Source organism: Camelus ferus, chromosome 12 (assembly GCF_009834535.1).
Source record: "Camelus ferus isolate YT-003-E chromosome 12, BCGSAC_Cfer_1.0, whole genome shotgun sequence".
In the NCBI taxonomy this organism is placed as follows: Eukaryota; Metazoa; Chordata; class Mammalia; order Artiodactyla; family Camelidae; genus Camelus; species Camelus ferus.
In genome coordinates this window covers 38,766,719-38,781,561 of record NC_045707.1, presented here as the reverse complement: position 1 = coordinate 38,781,561, position 14,843 = coordinate 38,766,719, and the positions used below count along the sequence as shown (strand labels likewise).

The following is a 14,843-nucleotide window of genomic DNA, read 5'->3' as shown; positions in this document are numbered from 1 at the left end:
TTTTTAAAGCTTTCAGTTTTCGTATGTGTCACTTGGCAAGTAGGGAAGGCTATACGTATCTCAGAGGATTGCTCAAAGGATTATATGAAATAATGTAAACAAAACACATGTCTGGCAGTTAATAGACATCATAAATATTAGCTCATATTCTTCTAAATGAGGTCTTCAAGAACAGTGGCTTATCAAAGGGGGCAGGGTAGGGGGAGAATGAACATGATCACCCACCAAAAGCTATTGTTCCCCACTTTGCCTCAGTTCTATTCTGGCAGAAGTTAGTTATCAAGCTTCATTTACTTTTTTTTTTTTTAAGCTGTTAATGCCCATTTCTGTTTCTAATGTAAATTAAGTGCTCTTTCTGTGTCTGGCTTCCTTTGCTTGACCTCATGTTTGTGATAGTCACAATATTGTTGTGAATGTACTGTTGCATAAAAGCGTAGATCATTCATTATTCCTGCTCTGTTCATAGTGAAATACACTATATTTCATTGTGAAACTTTGGTTTTTAAAATAACTTTAAAGCTTAGCATTCTGTTTAACTGGCTAAGATTTTTTTTTAATCTACATTGTTATAACGCTTAAGCAGTCATAAATATTTTATTTGTACTTGTTAAGCATATAACACTGCTTTTTAAAAAAGATATCCTCTTCAAATTGTTCTGTGTGTATGTTTCACCTCTCCAACAGATCTATTATCTCTTTTAGATGGGGAACATTGTCAAGTATTTGCCCTATTACCCAAACAAAGTACACTCAATATATCCCGAATCCAATTTAACAAATATTTACTTATATCTAACATACAAAACACTGTGATAAACCTTCTGGAGCATTCAGAGTAGAACAAGACATGGTTATTGCTTTCAATGAGATCAGAATCTAAATGAAGAAATATAACTGAAATGCCAAAAATAATCCAAGAATAATATAAAGCTGAAAATTCATTTTATAAATATTTACTGTACCAGGCAGGGGCTGGATGCTGAGTCAACGATGATGAATAAAACATAATCCCTGAATGAGCCTGAACTAGCAACACACTCTGCTATCCTCTGGGGAAAAAATGGAAGAGCACCCAAAGTAATAAAATATCTGGGAATAAATCTAACCAAGGAGGTGAAAGAATTATACACAGAAAACTATAAACCATTGATGAAGGAAATTAAAGAAGACTTTAAAAAATGGAAAGATATTCCATGCTCTTGGATTGGAAGAATCAATATTGTTAAAATGGTCACACTGCCCAAGGCAATCTACAGATTTAATGCAATCCCTATCAAATTACCCAGGACATAGTTCACAGAACTAGAACAAATCATAATAAAATTTATATGGAACCATCAAAGACCTAGAATTGCCAAAGCATTACTGAAGAGAAAGAAAGAGGCTGGAGGAATAACTCTCCCAGACTTCAGACAATACTATAGAGCTACAGTCATCAAGACAGCATGGTATTGGTACCAAAACAGACATATAGACCAATGGAACAGAATAGAGAGCCCAGAAATGAATCCACAAACTTTTGGTCAACTCATCTTCGACAAAGGAGGCAAGAATATACAATGGAATAAAGACAGTCTCTTCAGCAAATGGTGTTGGGAAAACTGGACAGCAGCATGTAAAACAATGAAGCTAGAACACTCCCTTACACCATATACAAAAATCAACTCAAAATGGATTAAAGACTTAAACATAAGACAAGATACAATAAACCTCCTAGAGGAAAACATAGGCAAAACATTATCTGACATACATTTCAAAAATTTTCTCCTAGAAGAAATAAAAGCAAGAATAAACAAATGGGACCTAATGAAACTTACAAGCTTCTGCACAGCAAAGGAAATCAGAAGTAAAACAAGAAGACAACATACGGAATGGGAGAAAATTTTTGCAAGTGAAACCGACAAAGGCTTGATCTCCAGAATATATAAGCAGCTCATACAACTCCATAAGAAAAAAATAAACAACCCAATCCAAAAATGGGCAGAAGACCTAAACAAGCAATTCTCCAAGGAAGACATACAAATAATCAAAAAGCACATGAAAAAATGCTCAATATCACTAATTATCAGAGAAATGCAAATCAAAACTACAATGAGGTATCACCTCACACCAGTCAGAATGGCCGTCATTCAAAAATCCACAAATGACAAATGCTGGAGAGGCTGTGGAGAAAGGGGAACCCTCCTACACTGCTGGTGGGAATGCAGTTTGGTGCAGCCGCTGTGGAAAACAGTGTGGAGATTCCTCAAAAGACTAGGAATAGACTTACCATATGACCCAGGAATCCCACTCCTGGGCTTGTATCTAGAAGGAAATCTACTTCAGGATGACACCCACACCCCAATGTTCATAGCAGCACTATTTACAATAGCCAAAACATGGAAACAGCCTAAATGTCCATCAACAGGTGACTGGATAAAGAAGAAGTGGTATATTTATACAATGGAATACTACTCAGCCATAAAAGCCGACAACATAATGCCACTTGCAGCAACATGGATGCTCCTGGAGAATGTCATTCTAAGTGAAGTAAGCCAGAAAGAGAAAGAAAAATACCATATGAGATCGCTCATATGTGGAATCTAAAAAACAAAAACAAACAAACAAACAAAAACAAAGCATAAATATAGGACAGAAATAGACTCACAGACAGAGAATACAGACTTGTGGTTACCAGAGGGGTGGAGGGTGGGAAGGGATAGACTGGGATTTCAAAATTGTAGAATAGATAAACAAGATTACACTGTATAGCACAGGGAAATATACACAAAATGTTATGATAACTCACAGAGAAAAAAATGTGACAATGAGTGTGTATATGTCCATGAATGACTGAAAAATTGTGCTGAATGCTGGAATTTGACACAACACTGTAAAATGATTATAAATCAATAAAAAATGTTAAAAAAAAAAATGGAAGAGACCCTTGGCAGAGCTGGAATGTAACACCACAGAGACCTAAACTGACATTCTCCAGAGCACTTCCCGAAGCAGATGATTTATGGAAGTTAATTATTAACCCAAGATTCTCAGAGAGAAGAGATGACTGCACAAAGTAGACAGCTTCTACCCAAGACCAGCAAAAGAAGTTATAGTTACAGATAACAGAATGGTTTTTTAGACTTTCTTTTGGCCAACCAAAACTATTGCCAACATTTCATACTACACATGAATTAACGTTACAGGTGAAATAAAGACAACCTACAGGTAGGATAAAAGAAAAGCTATTCCCTGGTTACCTAGGAAATCGCTGAGACTTGTTTTCTTGGTCAGGCCTGGAAAATCTGAGGTTATGGAAGTGAAGTGTACTGTAGCCCCTTCTTAACAATACTTCTAATTCTTGCTTATCTCACACATATTACTGTCCAGTGTCTCAAATGTTCGACCCAGCTACTGTACCATCAGATGTTTCAATAAAAAAATTCAAAGACCCCTCCGCCACAAAGAAATTATGCTGACTGACTCAAACTGAAAATCAGATACCCCATCTTCAAGAAGAATCAACACGTGAGGTGAAGGTCTGGATAATCCTTACTGATATCCTGCAGCTTTGACTGAGTGAGGAACAAAAGAGGGGACTGAGAATGGAAAACATTCCCACATCCCTAGGAAAAGACTGATCTTTAGTCATGGTAACAAGAAGCCACCAAAAGTGGTTTCAAATTCATTCAATCAATAAACAGCTTGCCTTACCGAAAGCATTTTAGAAGGAAGCCACTCAGTCATAGTCTTTGCTTCTGAAGTAGCCAATTAGGAATAAATCCAGTTTAATAAATGTAACTCTGAGGACCAACCAAACAACAGTAGTCACACCCAAATATCCACACCTCTAAAGATGACACCAGCCTACTCAAGCTTTTAAAAATCTGCCCAACCCTGAACTCCATGCTTCTCTAAAACTCTATAAAAGGCCATTGGTTTGCTCTCCTTGGAGAGATTTTGCCTGATCCCAGCACAGATCCCTTACAAGAGTAAGCAAGACATTTAATTTTGTCTTTTTACTTCGGACACTGAATGATGGTCTCATCACCCTTTGATATCCTTTAAAGGTCCCTTTTAATAAATGCAAAAATCTTTAGAGACTTTTTGCTTTTACACATTTCTCTAGATGGTACAAAAAAAAACCAATTTAGATTAGCTTTATTATGCAGAACTAACACAGTCACTTAGCTTTGAAATAAAAAAGCAGTATGGTGCTAAACATTTATTTTTTAAATCACAAAAACCAAATTTAAATTACAGAATCATTCAGGTCAGTATTTTCTGGCTGAATATTCTGGGATCACAAGCAATCGAGATTTTATTCTGGCAAATTTCTTGAATAAGGATTTTTATGCTTTTCAATTAAGTGCTTTCACATAGCTGTGTTATAAGATTTTTTTTTTTTTTTTTTTTGTAGATGATGTGAAAATTCCTCTAAGTCATGTCTGCAATCTCAGCAAAATTCAGAAGACAGGCAGTAACATCTTAACCAGAGCACTAGGAAAAGAGGGCTTAGCTTCTCTGGTCCTAACTGCATCCTCATTAGCCCTGACAGGAAGGAAAAGAGCTCCCTTTCTCAACGCCTTGCTACACAGGGCTTTCGCACACTGTGCCTCCAATGAGGCAGGCAGTCATTTCATCTTCTGTGCTTACTGGCCTGGAGCCCAAGTATATCTCTCCAGAGAATGAGTCATAAATATGGATTTAGGAAAGTGTCTCAATTTTAAAACCCTACACCTAAGCTATAACAGAATAACACACTATTATATCACAAAAATGCAATCACAGGGCTAAAAAGGAATCTTAAAAAAATCACCCATTTTAATTTCCTACCTTAACCATATTAATCAACTCCCAAAGGTAAAGGAGGTATTTTCACAACTATTAAAAAAAAATCTTCCAACTGGAGATCCTCCCTTTGCACCTCCCTTATCATTCTCTTCACACTTTTCCCTCAACCCAAGCTGACAGACAGAAACCAATTTAGAGACAGAAGCAGAACAGTCACATAGAAAGAATACAGAGATCTTTACTTTCCAGTTGGAATCTAGTGGATTTAAATCCTGAAGAATGAGAAAGAAAGGTGAGTGAAGTTAGGCAACCTTTTAAAATCTCCTGGTTGCTTAGCTCTTTCCTTTGAGATGTCATCTGGGAATGGGATTTGAGTTAACGTCATAATAAAAAAAAGACATAATCACACCATTTAATAGGGGCCTACTATGTGTCAGATATTTTAACATTATAACTGCTGTGCAAAGAGGAATCATTTTCCTCGTTTTACAGGCAAGAACAATAAGACCCCCAAAGAATTAAGTAACTTGCCCAGGGCTAAGCCAATTAACTTGCTCAACTACTGGGTGGTTATCCTGGGATTCCAATTATGGCTACGTTGCCACCGTATGGCTACATTTTCTTTACTCAGAAGAATGACTCCAAAGAATGAGTTGGGTAGCAGAATCATGGTAGGGACTCAATGCTAGACTCACAGGTTCCGATCCCCTCACTGACACCCTGAGACTCACTGCCCCGGTGATCCACAGCTACTAGCGATGATGATATTAAAAGGCTAAGACAACAGCTGCACCTTACATGCATTATCTCATTCCATCCTCACACCAACCCACAAGGTAGTTCTGTTCTTAGCCTCTCTTTACAGATGAGAAAACAGATGTGAGATTACCTTCACTAAGCCGACACAGGCAGTGAGTGGTGAAAACCAAAGCCCAGGCCCCTTCATAATATATGACCTTGCATCACAGGACTGGATTAGATTTCTCAAGTTCGTCAAGAGTGGAAAAAAGTGGAAAATCATTATTCTATACAAAAACCAAACTCTTCAGTCTGGTCTCCAAGGTCCTTCATGATCCTGCCACAATCTATAACCGTCAAGTTTATTCTCCATCATTCCCTTGCATAAACCATATACTCCAGAAAATTTTTTACTATTGCTGTAAATATCCTGAGTTTTCTCATTTATTTAATGTCACTCCTGTCTGCTGAATGGCATTTTCTGTGGATTCCACAAAACAAAATTTTATCCATTGGAAAGCTTCCCTCCCTACCTAGGAAAAAGACCTCTCCCACTACGGAGCTTCCGCAGTACTTAATCCTTCTCTCCGGACATATTTATGTCCTTGACTGGATTCCTCCTTGACTTCTGTAGGCACAGATCCTGAGTAAACTTTGTGTAACAAATGTCCTTAGAAGGCAAAACACCTGGCTGGAAGAAATATGAAGATCTAATGAAACCAGAGAGAAGAGGCAGCTTTAAGCCTTCAGCAACTGCCATCTTAAAAACTCTGACCCTCACTAAGAGCAAAACAAAGTGTCAAACTTATTCTTGTAAAACACAGTGGTTAGGAGCATAGGCTGGATCCAGACTCCATCTTGCTGTGTGGACTTGGACAAGTCCCTCAACTTCCCTCCACATCAACTGCCTCATCTATAAGTGGGAACTAACAGTGTAGCTTGCCTCAGTGGGTAGTGGTAGGTATTCAGTGAGCTCATGTATGTGAAGTGCCTAGGACAGCACATGGCTCAGAATAAATGCTATATAAATATTTGCTATTACCATTTTTGAAACTCATATATACTGAAAAAGTGGCTCAGATCACTAAACCTCACGAAGGGAATTGTCAGAGATGGAAAATTTTCAGAATGAACAACTTACGTGATAAGGAGATGGACTGGCTTATATGGAAGAGAACCAGTTCTTTTTATCTTCCAAAAGTTGCAGATGAAGAGGAAATATAGCTGAACACTATAAAATAACAAGTCAAATTATGGCAGAAAGAGATAAATATAGACTTCCAGGTAAAGTAAGAGATACTAGAACACAGAGTGCACCTGGGAATCTGAAGGAGACTGTTTTAGGCAGAACAAATATAAAAACAGACAGCTTCTAACTGAAAAACAGACTAAATCTTTTCACTTGCAGCTTCCTGTCTACCATCCCTACTGATAGGGGAAAGATTATGAGAGAAATAATTTAGTTTTAGACATGTTAAGTTTGAAATGTGTTTTCAACGTTTAACTGAAGATGTAAGAGCCCAGCCTGGATCTATCAGTTTGGGAGTTAGCAAGGAAAGGGTGGTATCTGAAGCTTAGGGCACTCACCAGAAGAGCAAGAAAAAGGGGTCCTGCAGTAAAGAACAGGGGTCAAAAGGAAGGAGAATGGTGAGGAGATGAAGAAGGCCTCAGGGCACTGAATAACCAGCTCCAATAAAGAGAGGAAGATAAAAAAGGCGTCTATGACAATAATGAAGATATACTGCAGCTACCGCCATTATTGGCAACTTATTATGTTCCAGGAACTCTACCAAGTACTTTATTTGCCTTAGCTTAGTCTTCATTACTATCCTCTGAGGTAGGGAAAAAATAAGGCCAGAGGTGTTACGAAACTTGACTAAGGTCACAAAATAAGCAGCAGAGCAGCAATTTAGACTCAGGTCTGACTCTAAAGACTCTGTGATCTTTCTACAGTGTTCTGCATACTGGGATCTTACCTCCCCTCTTCTTTCCTTTGTCCTTTGTATGTGAAGTACATGATGATTTATAAGGTTTATAAATATTTTTCTTCTGGGAAAACATTTATTTTTATGTCTTCACAGTTAAATGACACTGAATCACATGAATGTGACTTCAGAACTAAGACACTGGCAATGCTTCTGTTAGTAAGTATGCAGACCATATTTCTACTACCATGTTCTACTAGATGAGAAATGGAAGACGTTTGCTCTCAATTTGTACTATTTGTGTTGTGGCCATGTTCATGTCACAAACACAGGTTTCAAAATAACCATGAACTATTACTTATAAAACAGAAACACTTCTTAGGACATCCAATCATCAATATCCAGTTTATATATTTTTTTCATGAAGGGCATTCACTTGCTCATTTAAGTTGGGCTTGGGATTTGCTGAGAATAATTATTCTTGAGACTAAGAATCTATTGGGAAGTGTAAGATGGTGCAACTTGTACATAAGTGTAAAATTAAAAAAAACCAAACACTGCCTACTGAAAGGTAGTAATAAAAACTAAGGAGATTTCTGCTTTCAAAATTATATTAATAGGAAGTATAAGTATTACTATTTTGCTAAGGGCAGTTTCACATTTATTGATATGGATTCAAGTTTCTCATCAGGTGTAATGTAAACTTTGAACCTCCCTTCCAAAAAAAAAAAAGTATTAAAGCACTTTTAAAGAATGAAAGCCACGCATAGGCACAAAGTGTGATTCTGAAGTTACACAGGAAGATGCCTATAACTTATTGTTATAAGAAGGTAAGTCTTAGGCTCCTCTCTAAACTATCCCATGCATTTAAACCTCATCTCCCACAGCTTAGAGAAGATCCTACAGCACAAGGACAGTATCTTCTATTTCTTTGTACAGTGACTAGCACAGTGCACTACATATGTGATAAAATCCTGATATTTATAATTCTCACCTTTATATACTGAGAATCTGTCATTCCACCATTTAAGGGAAACGTTTGTCTCTCCCACATTAAAAAACAGATACAGGCACATTTTCTACAACCAAACTTTCACATTAATTTCCCATGGGATTGGGTACTTCTAGAAGTTTAGCAAAATTCTTAATAACCTAATTTTCTGTATGAAACAATCACTGCTTAAAAACGGGAGTTAAAATTTTCATTTAGTAATAGTTTTGATTCATTGAATTATATTAATGAACACTTTGCCGGAATTTAACAGGCACCTAGGGCTAGAAAAGTCATTCTTCTTTCCTACTGAAATATTTTCCAGCAGAAAAAAAAAGTAATATACTCCAAATGGGCCTATCTTTTTGCCTTCCGTAGGTTATGTCATCCAAAGTTTAAGCTTTTATCTCTTTATAGACAAAGGAAGCATACTAGGATTTCAAACACAAAGGGGAACTAGTAGAGGCTTTAAATTAAATAGGGAAATGAACCACAATGTACAGCTGTTTTTTCTTTGCTCAAGAGATTGCCACTCTGTTTATCTGACTGACAGTTACCTTTGTACCTTCTCCGGTTTATTATGCTATCCACGTATTATGTCCTTGAAAAAGGCCATAGGGAATAAGGCAAACAAATGAATTACAGACAGAAAACCCTGAAGAGGATATCAAAATTCCCTTCTGCATCTCTTAGAAGGAAGGCCAACAAGGTCCACCACAGCCTGGAATTCCATATTATGCTTTTGATTTCACAAATTAACAGGTTTTGAGCAGTCAATGGAGTATCTGAATAAGTAAGATGTGAAGGCAGGGAAATGACCGCTTAGAGGGAAAGAACCCAGTCATCTCTAAATTTGGAGAAGAAAGTACACTCTGGTTCTCTGAAGTTGTGGGTTCAGTGGGCTAGTTTGATACAGAAGAAAAATTACGTTCTAAACCCAACAACTGTGCCCTTTGCCAGAGTCTCATGAATGCTGACTGACGGCACAAAAGGTATAATGGGTAATCAGTATGGTTACCTTGGTGCCAACCCATTCTTCATGTGGAAAAAAAAAAAAAACAAACTCAAAATGCAGTGTGGCTAGGGGTGTACCAAATATGAATGCCTTTTGCACATTACTCTGGCCTTGACATATTCCAACCACTCTGATTGCTCTTGGGCACTGCGTAAGAATATGAGTAAGAGTACAGTCCAGCACATCTACAGACTCTGGTTCAGTGGCCTTAATGTCACAAAACAAAATCACATTTGTTAGGTTCCTTCTACTCTCAAAACACACAACAAACACCTAAACAATGAAACTGACATGTAAGTAGATTGTTAAATTTTTTTAAAAGTTTCAAAAAATGGAGTCAGTGGGCACCTATGGCAAAATGAGACACGAACCCAACCACTCTAAGTCTCAAACAATTTCAAACTCAAGTTGTCTTCTTACTTTTCACTTTCAGTAAGAAATAGTCAGCTACAGGATCAAAATTAGAAAGTCAATATGCTCTGAAAAATCCTCATTTTAAAACTCCTTACTATGTAAAAATTCAAATATATACAAAAGTAGACAGAATAGTACAAATTATCCCTACACCGCTCATGTTCCATCCTTCAGCTTCATCAATTTTCAACTCATTTCCAATTTTGCCTTATCTAAAGCCAAACTTGCACTTTCCCTTGATATCAAGTCACTTCATCTCTAAACATTTTAGTAAATTCTTACAATTTTGACTGAATGCTGATAGCATTTGTGGTTTTGTTTTATTTTTCATTGCTTTTATTTTAAATACCTATGTCAATGAAAGAGGAAATTTGAGCAAGGAGAAGAAAATTCAGTTTTTTTTTTTCATTTTTTCTGGAATTTCTGGTACCTAAATACAGTTGTATACTTTTCTCCTTCTGAAGGGGAGACAGAGCTAACAAGATATAGTCATTCAGTCTAACAAACAGTAATTGAGCACTAGGGATGAGGCTAGGTGCTAGAGATACAAACATGAGTAAAACAGAGACCCTTTCTCTAGAATGGGTAAAACAAACACACAAACAGATAATGTCAATACAATGTGGAAAAGCTAGGATAATGGTATTCATGGGTACCACCACCAGAACAGAGAATAAAGGCACTTAGACCAAATTAGGTATTCAAGAAAAGCTTCCAGGGAGAGATGATACCTGAGTAAAAGCAAAAATACTGCAAAGAACTGTTACTATGTCATTATAATAAGTTCAATATCAAGTTTCCTTCCATAGGATTTCCTTCATTTAGTTGACTGGGGAGTTAGGGGGCGGGGGTGGGGGTTTCCTTAAAGAACATTAGCCTGGGAAGAGGGTGAAATATCAAGAATTAAAAAAACACTCTATCATGTCTTATGGAGAAAATCAAAAAGAAAAAAGGCTTGGTCTCTACCCTCAAGGAGGTAGGAATCTGGATGGGGAGAAATCAAACACATATTAGAAAATTTTACTATATAATAGTCAATCAAAATACAGAGTTTAGTGATAAGAAGACTGGTGTGTACTGAAATATGTGAGTAAGAGCTGGAACTTAAACCCAGGTTTTGAATATAAATTTACCCAGATGAAAAAGGAACCCAACCAAGTAAAAATACTAAAAGTTGAGTCTTAAGTTGTGAAAGTCTTCATCTTTAAAAAAAGTATCTATTTTTTTCTGTCCATCTTTGAATGAAGTATGCAGGAAAAAGTGAAGATCTTCCATCTAACCTTAGTCTCCAAAGAGATGTACGAATGTGTGTGTTTGTGTATGTGTTATATATGTTAGTGTCAGAGCACGAAGATTTGATTTGAGAAGTTACAGTGTGATTCTAAGCTGTTCTGTTGGAATAATGCACAATGTCAGGTACAAAAACAAAGATCTACTCTGGCAGATACCTGATTTTGGGGGAAAAAACAAAAACTAAAACCCATAAAAATGACAGTCATAAAAGACACATAAGAAGATTCACTCAATACTATAAGGTAAAAAAAATTTCAATTGTCATTCAGCAATCAATGGCTCACCATTTATAATTGTTTAATAACAACAACAGCAGTGTCAGGTAACACTCATATAGCATCTACTACACAGCAAGCTTTATGTAATTAATTCATTTAATCCTCAAAAGTGCCTATGAGGTAGGAACTACCACAGATCTTCCTTGACTTATGATGGGGCTCCACCCCAATAAAACCACGGTAATTTGAAAATACTGTAAGTTGAAAATGCATTTAATACAACCCTACTGAACACCATAGCATAGCCTAGCCTGACTTCAACATGCTGGGAACCCTTACACTATCCTACAACTGGGCGAAACCATCTAACACAAAGCCTATTTTATAGTGAAGTGTTAGAGTAGCTCACGTAATTTATTGTACTGCAAGTGAAAAACAGAATAGTTGTTTGGATACAGGATGGTCTTAAGTGTATCGGTTGGTTACCCTCATGAGCATGCGGCTGACTCGGTGCCGTGGCTCACTGCTACTGCTCAGCATCAGAAGAGAGTATCACACTGGATGTCACTAGCCTGGGAAATACCAAAATTTAAAACGTGAAGTATGGTTTCTACTGAATGCATTATCGCTTTTGCACATCACAGAACTGAAAAGTCCGAAGTTTGACTGTCTGTGTTCCTCCCATTTTATTGAGGGGGTAACTGAGACACAGAGATATTAATATTCTTTCCTCAACTCAGTTTTTCAAACTTCACTGGTCAGAATTTAGGTCAGAGGTTTAAAAAAAGACATCTAGGTATACTGTGAGCATAGGTTGAAATCTAGTATTTTTATAAATTCAGAAAAATTTCTTATATCCTTCACTAACTTAAGTGAAATGATACATGATCGTATACTGGCACAGAACCATAAACATAAATGTCAAATCAATCCATGAGGTGAAGAGGTAAAGTTACAAATAGGAATTTGCTCTAAAAGTGGTGTGTTTATTAAAAGACCAAAGAACAGTTTCTTAAATATTGCCCATGGGATTAAGGAATGCATCTTTTTCATAATACTTACACATATGGAGAACATAAATTATAATAAATGACCGTATCACATACAGCAATAAAGATAGCCAGTAGTAAAAAAGGGTATTTGAAATAACTTCGTCCCTAATGAACAGCAGAAAAATATTACTCCCCAGGTAGAATCAACTGCTTTTTCTTCCAAGCCCTGACAGCAAATTATGCGTACCTATTCCCAGCATTAATATTATGTTACATTATAATACAGTTATTTGTTCATGTAGTAGTCTTCCCTCCAGACTATGAGTCCTTGAGGATAACGTCTGAATTTATTCATCCTGGGATTTAAAACCCACCGTGCATCAAGTAGAATGATGGTTTACTGAATGAATAAATGAATGAATGAATGATTTAGTAGGTAACTTTTAATAAAATCTCAAGCATTAGAGAAAAGTTACAAATATCAATTAACTCACAGGGTTTTCGTTATTTTATGAGTAGATTCTTGTCTCCCTTATCTGGATTTAAGGCCTTTCTACATCAGCCCTAATCTACTTTCTTAACCCTATCTCATCTACTTTTCTTCTCTTGTTAGATCCTCTGTATGAATTACTTTCTCTTTCTGGCATACACTCTGTGCTTTAAAAATTCAGTAATCTCCAAAAGCTTTAGACTATGCAGCCCTTCCAATGTAAATGAGAATGCTTACTTAACATTGTGCTAATAGATTATGTTTACTGGAAAGCGATCTTAAAAATAGAAGAAAATAGACATTTTAAACAAATAAGGTTAACATATAAAAGTTTAAAATCTTTTCTTTCTGTGCACAAGGCACGGTTCTGTATGTACTTCAGTTTAAAAATCACTGATTTATATCAAAAGGACAAATCTCATAGAGTGTGAGAATTAACTGAATCTGTGCATGTAAAGCACTAAGAACAACACTGGTTGTATAGGAAACACATTAAATGTCAGTTAATGTCATTAACATCATTATTATCAATGCAGTTTCTTTTGACTGGCATAATTCCCCATACTTACCCTCCAGACTCACTCCTACAAACTGCTTGAAGGCCAAATGCAAATGTTATCTCTTCAAAAAATTATTTGAATGCATCTCTTAAGTTAGGATTTCTCACTGTAGGAGGTACCAAATCCTACAGAGCTTAGCAAGAACCCATGGCCAAGAAGCCAAAATAAAGTTGAACAGTTGGAAAAAATTAAAAATGGGTTTATGGAAAATGATGCAAATGAAAAAAGATGTGATTATTAACCTTAAGAAAAATAAAATACACAAAAAGAAAGAAGGTACATTATCTGGCTCTATAGTAAACAATGTTTAGATAGACCTAATGATAGAAACACTGACTACTAATGAAACCAAAAACTGTGATATAACCATATGGGAAAGACCGGTCATTATAAGAGCACCCAAATCCTCGATTTTCATTAGCAAGAGTCTAAAGGAGATTAACCATGAACTAGAAATTCAGGCATATTATTTTCGGATTTACAGATATATACCAGAAGAAATTTAACAACAGGGAAAAGGAGAAGACCTTTGCAAGCTTCTAGAAATATAAAAGTAGTTTTGTACAATGAGATCAGCAGTGAGAATGGCATGTGTTGCTATTTTTCATGGTAATAGGAGAAGTTAAAAAGCAAGGAAACAATGCCTTCAAACTTCTAAAGAAACAGAATTCTATATCCAGGCAACCAATTCATGAAAAACCATTTTACAACATGCAAAGACTCAAAAAATTTTTCCTTATGTAGCACTCTTTCTCAGGAATTTATCTGAAAATGTGTTCATACAAAACAAGAGAACAAAAAGGAAGACGCAGAATCCAGGACACAGGAAATTCAAAGGTTCCATTGATCAAATTAAAAGTGGTCCTGAGTTACTAGTTTTAAGAATATCAAGTCAATACACGAAGGCATTCAGCTGAGGTTTGAAACGCTAAAGTATTTCTTTTACTTCAACTTGAGCATAAAAGAGATTGCAAGAGGTTTTAACTCTTACCTGTAACACAGCAGCAATTAAGTATACCACTACGAAGATTACAGTTAAAGAAGTGTGACCACTTTTCATCAAATGAATAGTGTAGAGGAAAATTAAATGTCCAGGTATCACTAACAGCAGCAGAACTTGAGCTGACTTATTATTTACTCCTGTAACATAAAATGTAAAAGTTGTTAAAACAAAATCATATTTTGGTGAATAAAAGGTCGCGGTTGTTAAAATTTGAGGATTACTTCTAGTTACTATATTGTATAGAATCATATAAATGTCAATTGCTTAAAATAAATTTTAACTATTTACAATTCACTTAACTTTTAGAAATTCTTCCTATATGTTACCTACTTATTAAATGAAAGATAGTTGCTGAAACCTTGCTCTGAAGACCTTTGGTCAAACTATAATATCTATTATAAAAACAGAGAGAAGACAAAAGAAAAAATATA

At 36.1% G+C, this 14,843-nt stretch overlaps 1 protein-coding gene across 6 annotated transcripts in view; it reads right to left on the bottom strand.

Moving 5' to 3' along the window:
• The window catches only part of SLC41A2 (solute carrier family 41 member 2), a 104,382-nt gene that overhangs the window by 14,595 nt on the left and 74,944 nt on the right, over positions 1-14,843 (bottom strand). For all 6 annotated transcript variants that reach the window (XM_032493445.1, XM_032493448.1, XM_032493446.1 and 3 more), the window contains exon 10: positions 14,401-14,549. In XM_032493445.1, coding sequence (XP_032349336.1) covers positions 14,401-14,549 — 149 coding nt within the window. The remainder of the gene's footprint in view (positions 1-14,400; positions 14,550-14,843) is intronic.